Below are 8,236 nucleotides of genomic sequence, written 5' to 3' on the forward strand. Positions count from 1 at the left end.
ACATTTCTACGAAGAGCATTACAAACTTGTAGTTTATGTATTTATATAGTATTTTATGTTATTCCTTTACAGGTTACATAAATATGGCAAAACAATGTTAGATGTGGCAAAATTATAAAAAGGAATACAATACATGTATTAAATGAGCCTTGGTTGTTACAATATGTTCACATTTATTAAATGTTTGATGGTTTTTTTTTTAATTTAAAATTATCTATATATAACACTTTAATTAGATGAGTTTATGAATTAAGTTGAATCAATTACGAATTGGATTTACGTAGCTATTAATAATTTATTATATTATATGACATTTCAATTGAGTCTTAGTTTGGTTAACATTATTATTGTTGTTAATATAAGAGAATGTAAGTTTGAGCGTGCTGAAATACGTTTAGACATTTGTATAAAAAAACAAAAAACCATATCAAAATAATACAACTCCCAACTTAAATACTCATTTCTTTTAGAAATCTTTCAAACTTGTAGTTTAAACTATTTAATTTAAAAACATTATAATATTATTGAAAGATATAAATATCCTCATAATAAAATTTATTGTTTTTAAAACTTGTATTTTCTTTAGTCTTTTTTTTAATTGAGTTGGTGTTTACGTAACTCATGACACCAACTCAATCAATGATTTTAAAAGTAATATAGTTATAACTGTTGAATGCCAGGTTGCTTTGAAACCTAGGTCTCAAATTTTACACAATTTCATTCATATTTGTAAATTGCTAACCATTTAAGTCAAACCTAATTAAGTTCGCTAACCTTTTAAAACTTTTTTTAAATATATTATTTTATGTAATAATTATAAATTATATTTGTATATATACATTTTTACTATCATTATAACTTCACATATTTTTTTAATATCCACTTTATAATATACTAATTTTCGTATGATAAAAATTACATAATAATTGAATAAAAGAGAAAATATATTATAACTTAAAACTAATTTAAGCTCGAGTATTGAATATTGGAGCATAAATCATATTTTAAATAGGTTTAATTTATTTTTTATCGAATGTCATTTTTAAATCTAATTTTTTGCTGATTGTGTGAGGGCAAAAATTTAAAAATCAGGAATTCAGTGGTTAAAACAATAAAATCGAAACAAAAATGGGTTAAAGTAGTATATGTGGGAAATCTATGGAGTATATTGAAAAAGAGAAACTCCTCTTGCGGTCCATATTTATTAATTATCGGTCTTTACTGTTTACCGTTTCAAATTTTAAGAATTGAAGCGTTACCTAAACCATTATTTTGTTTTTCTTAAATTATGGTCATTATTATTGTAGTTTTATTTATTTTCAGTTTTTTCCTTTTCTTTTCTAAAATAACATTAATATATACCAGAATGACAAAAATAACCTTCCAATTTGATATAAATATATTTATCCTCTTTTGAAATATTTGTCATCATAAAATTCAAAATTTCCAGCCAAAAAGAAACTCCATTAATGGCTCTTCCAGTCGATATCGAAGCTCTTGATAAAGCCTTCTCAGGTTCTTTTATTTTCTTTCTCCAGCTCTATTCTTCTTTAATCTGTTTTTCTTTTCACTTAATAAGTTCTTAAAATGTTTCTCTTTTGATTCTTAGTGTTGTTTTCAGATTGTGATTTGTGAATTTGATGAAATTTTCCTTTTAAGATGTATGAATTTTCATGTAGCTTTCCATTTCTGGCCACGGGAAAATGTTAGCCATTTCAGTATTTTCGATAGATTTTTCTTATGAAAACTTGAATCTTTTTTCCCGACGAAGTTTTTCGTTAGTAAAAAGCTTAACAGAGAAGTATTTCTTTATCAATTCTTTTTTATAATAATTTCTTTATCAATTTGTTGATCCTGTTTTCTTTCTAACTTATATATCAGAGCTTGGTGCTTGTGGAATATGGTTATGGATATGGATATATTCAATATTAAAAAAAGAAATTAATATATTAACATGATTATACTTATTTCATATTTAAATATGTATCAAATTTGGATTAAAAAATTCAAAAAAGCAACCCAAAGGAAAATTGACCAACATTGTATGCAATTTCAATTCTTTTCAAATATTCATATACATTATTGTATCTTAAGTTTCTTTAGTTTATCTAACTTCAATATAAGCTAAGACAATGACTTGCATAAGGTTTTAATTTTATTGGCATTTTATTCAGAGCTTGAATTTTCCCGTGAAATGGATAACTATCTCCTAATGTAAAATTTGTGTACTTGTTTTCATATATTGTTGTGTATATAGTTAATTATTTTTATATTGTTGTGTATATAGTTAATTATTTTTATATTGTTGTATATATAGTTAATTAGATTATTAAAGTTAGCTATTTAGTTCTCTTTTTTAAATATAGATATATAAATGGTCAAATATTATTATTTTTATAATTTTTTTCAGGGATTGGAGTGGATGAGAAGTCACTAATCTCTATACTAACAAATTCAAACGAGGAACACAAAAAATCCCTAAGGAAGGGAAGTTCCAAGTTGTTCATTGAGGATGCTAAAGGATTTGAACGATCGGACCAATCTTCCATTAAAATTCTCAAACACCAATTCAAGCGATTTAGGGTTTGTTATACATATACCTTAATATATTTAGCTTTGAAAGAGAAGAAAGAGAAACTACAAATATATAACTTTATAAACATATTATCTGCGGCACTCAAATATTAATATCATATATGTTCAAACTATAAAATCTACTTGAATGACCTACTGATAGGATTGGAGAGATTCTTGGGATTGGTATAAATATTCATATCCATAGACAACTTTTGTATCAAAATAAACCAATGATCTAACGATTTGGTCCTCTAATCAAAATTCAGGTCTACATAGAACTCATTTAAAAAATTGAAATAATATAATTCTTTCCTAGCTGTTGTTTTATATTTGGAAAGCTAGAATTATAATGCTGAAAACCATGTACTGATAAGATTTTTGTGGTTTATGTTTTACTTTGTGTTGGGGGGTTGTTAGGATGCTGTGATGCTTTCAGTCCTACACCCATGGGAAAGAGATGCTCGTTTGATTGAAAAAGCAATAAGAAAGGGCCCAAAACACTATAATGTGATAGTGGAGATGGCATGTACAAGATCATCAGATCAATTATTGGGTGCTAGGAAGGCTTACCATTCCCTCTTTCATCACTCCATTGAGGAACATCTTGTTACCCACATTAAAGGTCGTGAGCGTAAGGTAATTTCCTTAATCTATTGGCATTCAGCAATAGAGGATTGCTAATTGGGTCTTGCTCGACCAACCCAATATGATAAAAATATACTTTTGGACCATCAATAGTGAAAAATCTCATTCTTACTTTTTTAATCTGCTTGGAACAGCTGTTGGTGGCACTTGTTAGTGCTTACAGATTTGACGGGCCTGGTGTAAATGAAGATGTTGCAAAATCAGAAGCTCAAATCCTTTACGAAGCAATCAACAATGGCGAAAAAAACAAACTTCTCGACCACGAAGATGCCATCATGATCCTGGCTACCAGGAGCAAGCAACATCTTCAAGCACTGTATCAACACTACAACCAAAGCTATGACAAGACCCTTGCTCAGGTATACAACTTCGATCTATTCAAGAGCCCCAGGTAGTAACATTTTCCAAATTTGAGTAAACATAATAATTATTTATTTGACTCTCTTATTCTTCTTTTTTTTTTTGTTTGTTTAGGATCTCGAAGGTGAGGGAATTTTAAAAGATACCGTAGAATGCCTATGTACCCCTCAAACATATTTCACCAGGGTAAGGTCTAAACCAAAGGCGTATTTAGATGTAAATTAAAAGTTTACTACATAAACTTATCCAAGGGGAAAAATTACTGATTCCTAAAGATTACTGTATGAAGCAACTGAGTTACGAGTTATGAGTTAGCTAACCTCTTCACTTTTTGTTCAGGTATTGGAAGCAGCTGTGAAGGAGGACGCAGATGAGGAATCAAAAAGAGCACTGACTCGAGTGATTGTTACTCAAAAGGAGCAGCTGGTGAAGGAAGGCTTTATTCCTAATAAAATTCAAGACATTCTTTTAGGGCTTTACAAGGATTTCATGCTTGCCTCCATTGCAAGTGGCGATATCAAATAAACACGAAACCCCACTCTTAAATCATTCAATAAAATTATGAATTACCTTGGATTCCCCTATGAATTGATATCGTCCGATAGTTGTTGTTGATTACGACACAAGTGCCTTGTGCTTGTATAAAGGCTGGATTTTCAAGTATTGTTTATCTCATTTCCTTCACCAGAAACTTAAGCAGTCCGGAAGAGATCATAATTTATGTTTTCCAACACAAATCCTCTGAAATTCCAGTAATATATTAAGTCAGTCTAGGATTTAATTAAATATTTCATTTTAATGCATAAACTGAGATAAAATCAGTAAAGTTATTATTTTAAATTAAAAAAAATATAATATCACATTTGGTACCTCTACTTTCTTAAGAAATTTAATGTGGCACTTGAACTACCAATATGTGTTTTATTATGGTATTTGTACTTTCGTAAATGTTCAATATGAGACTTGAACTATCGATATGTGTTTTATTATGGTATTTGTAATTTCATAAAATGTCTAATGCGGCACTTGTACTTTAAAAGTATCCAATGTAGTATCTAATGTTAACACCGTTTATAACTTGCTAAATCAGCTAATCAGAATTTGACATAAAAAAAGAAGTAATGTACTTTCATGGATAACAAAAAAGGCTTAATACCTCTTTTGGCCCTTATACTATAGCTAAATTATCATTTTGGTACCTATATTATTTTTTTATCAGTTTGATCCATGTACTTCCATTCTATATACCTCGTTGCCCACATATATAAATTTTCCGTGAAAAAGAAGTTAAATCAACCAATGACACGCTACACATGCCAATTAAAGTAAAAAAATATTAAAATTTGAAAATATTAATTTTTTTTAAAAAAATTCATTAAGAATCCAAAAAATTAATTAAAAATCTAGAAAGGCCCCTCCCAACATCTTAAAACTTAGAAAGTTATTTAAAATTTAAAAGAAAAACATAATATGTTTTTTTGAAAATTATAAAAATTAGTTTTATAATTATAAGTATGTAAAACTTCAAAATTTTAAAACTATCAAAAAAGTTTTTAAAAAAATTTATTTTTTTGGAATTTTTTAGAAAATATTAAAATTTTATGATTTTTATTTTGTATTTTTAAGGAATTTTAATTTTTTAGTAAAAAAACCCATAAAATACTCTAAAAATTAGCTCAATGGGAGACATGTAGTTAGATAGCACCCTGGAGAAACAACGTATAAGAAGTTTTCTCCTTGTATGGTTCAAGAAAAAAATTGATTAATTAAAAGTTATGTCTATAAATAACATTAGAATGCCAAAAAATTCATAAATCAACAAATCAATTAGACATTTAATGGTCTTTTTTCAAAAAATAAGAAGAAAAAAACATTTATACTCTCATAACTCAAGTCAAATAATTCTCAAAAATCAAAATGCTCATAAAAATCCTTCGGCATTCTTTTATGGAGTGGTGTCTAATCCCTTCTTAATGAACTTTATGGTATTTTTTACTTTAAAAAAAGTCATAAATCCTTAAAAATATAAAAAAAATCATTAAAAATGAAAAAAAAACCTAAAATTTTCAAAAAAAAAATCATAAAATTATTTAAAACTTTCATAAAATTTCAAGATTTTCTAAAAAACCTAGAATTCCAAACAAAGGTAAAGATACCAAAATGTAAAGGTTTAGCAATTCACTAACAATGTTAACACTCAGTACCATAACAAAACACATATTAATAATTCAGATACCACATTAAATATTTTCAAAGTGCAAATACTAGATTGGACATTTTATAAAAATAAAAGTACCAAATGTGACATTATCCCTTTAAAAAAGCTTTAGGTAGAACACATGCTCTCCCTCCATTCCCCTTTCTCTAGTAAACATCTAAACCTTAGCCACTTGGAGTGGCAACGATGACAACTTCGGACTTTGGCCGACGGTAGCTTGCTGACCTCTATCATTTTCTCTTCTTTCATTTGCACCATTTTTCTTTCCTCTACAATTTTATTCCATCTCCACCGTTTCTTTCTTCCTCTTTGTCCTTCTTTCCCTTCTACTCTCTTTTGGCATTTGTCGTCCACCATTTTCCGGTTGTAGCCTCCTCTCCCTTATTTTTCATCACCCATTTCTCCCATTTTCCTTTCCTTTCCTTTCCTTCCCTCCTCCATTACCATGCCAACTCCTTTGTCAATTGCCTCCTCTTTCTCTCTTGGGAGGGTTATGTTGCTCAAAAAAATAAGTTCGCCTAAAGTTTTTATCCTTTGGCTCCTCCCTTAAGGGAGACCATTTTGAGTTAATGATAACTCATGCTTTCTTAGGTCCGTGGTGATTCAATGTTCTCGATTTTTTGGTGACTCAGTTGCTTGAGTGTGAGTTTGATCTGGAGGATTTAATGTCTTATAAGGTTTCATAAGTTTTCAAGAAGTATAAGATCATTAGTTTTGGATCCAACAGGCTAGTCCATTTGATCCGTGTTGGTGGCTGAGTGCCCTATAATGTGGCTTTGTATCCGTGGCAATTGCATTTTTATTAGCTTCATTTCTTACGGTCAGATGTTTTACCAAAATGGCTTTGTTGTAGGCCAATTTTAACCTATTTACATCAAAACCCAATTTAACCTTACCTAACCCACCAAAATTAAACCCAAAACCCAAAATCTTAACTACCCAAAGCCCAATTTACATCAAAACCCCAATGGCCCAAACCCTAAGCCCTAATCAAAATAAAAAAACCCTAACCCACAACCTAAACTTTTCTCAACTAAATCCTAGCCTTTGCCACCACCAACTCCACTAGCCACACTTGCTCCATCACCTACTCCACTAGCCACACTGCTCCACCACCACTTGTACCTACAAATGAAGACATAAACAATAAAAAAATATTTTCTAAATGGCTATATAAGCCTTCTCATATTTTTTATTTAGGGGAGGAAGAAGTTTTGGGGGAGAAAGTTATTGTAAAGAATTTTTGAGAGGTTTTTTTAAAGTAATCAAGGAGAAGAGTTATTGTAAAGGCTAGTTTTTGGAGAGGCTAGTTTTTTTTTTTGGAGATAAATCAAATATCAAAGCAAAAGAGGTTTCTTGGTCTATTCTCGTTTTAAGTTCTTTGTTTGCTTATTGTTTTCCTTTCAGTTTTATTTTGTTTCTTTTATACGAAAGTAAAAATAAAAGGAGGAAGCTTTCCCATTTTTTCCGAAAAAGTTTTTTTTGACGTCCGGCTGCCGTGTACGGTAGCACCGACGGTGGCCGGCGGCGGTCCAATGACCGGACGGTGGCCGGCCTTGTGGCCGGAAATCACCCACTCTCTCCCTCTCTTTTTTTTGTTATTATTATATTTCTTAATATTATATTATATATATATTCTTTTAATATATTAGGTATATTCTAAATTCTATATTACGTATATATATTATACTATTTTATGTATATATCTTTAATACTATATTATTTATATATATATATATTTTTCTACATGTTATCTTATGTATATATTTTAATTATATTATGTATGTATTTTTTACACTATATTATGTACATATTTTTTTATATCTATTTTATACATATGTATATATTATATATATCTTAACATTACTAGTTATATTTTCACTATTTTATGTATATACTTCAAACACTATATATAGTATATTTCTAATACTATTACTATTTATAAATATATATATATATATATTTTACGTACATACTCTTAATATCTTTATTATGTATATATTCGTTGTTTTTATTTCACATTGGATACTATTATTACGTTTAATATATCGCATGCATTGTTATTGTTTTAATATTGTTGTCATATTTATTATTTGTTTCAATGTATTTCCAACTCATTTATTTTTGTCTCTCGCCTATTTTATATCATTCTGTTGTTCATTACTTTAAAGATTTTTATTCATGTTTTTACTAATTTCAATAAATAAGGCAATGTTTTGCATTTTGGAACATCAAAGAATTGTGCCTTAACTTACGGGGTTTCGGTTCTCTTGTTGGTTCTAAATAGCTAAATATCCTTTTGAGTTTTGAAATGCACGGATTTCCAATTTAAATTAAAAGACGACCTTGTGCTCGGGAATTCATGTATTGTGTCCTAACTTACGGGATGTGATACTCCGATATTTCGAGATAAGGAAATCTTTAAACAAATCGATT

The 8,236-nt window shown here is 28.9% G+C and overlaps 1 protein-coding gene across 1 annotated transcript; it reads left to right on the plus strand.

Annotated features, from left to right (window-relative positions):
- Positions 1–1,373: 1,373 nt before the first annotated feature.
- On the plus strand, positions 1,374–4,245 carry LOC107904427 (annexin D4). The gene is made up of 6 exons (XM_016830810.2): positions 1,374–1,515; positions 2,411–2,583; positions 2,995–3,213; positions 3,357–3,581; positions 3,697–3,768; positions 3,922–4,245. Exons 1-6 carry the CDS (start codon positions 1,470–1,472, stop codon positions 4,105–4,107), a joined length of 921 nt encoding a protein of 306 aa, XP_016686299.1. The 5' UTR covers positions 1,374–1,469; the 3' UTR covers positions 4,108–4,245.
- The last annotated feature ends 3,991 nt before the right edge of the window (positions 4,246–8,236 follow it).

The sequence above is a fragment of the Gossypium hirsutum genome, chromosome A05 (assembly GCF_007990345.1).
Source record: "Gossypium hirsutum isolate 1008001.06 chromosome A05, Gossypium_hirsutum_v2.1, whole genome shotgun sequence".
Lineage (NCBI taxonomy): Eukaryota > Viridiplantae > Streptophyta > Magnoliopsida > Malvales > Malvaceae > Gossypium > Gossypium hirsutum.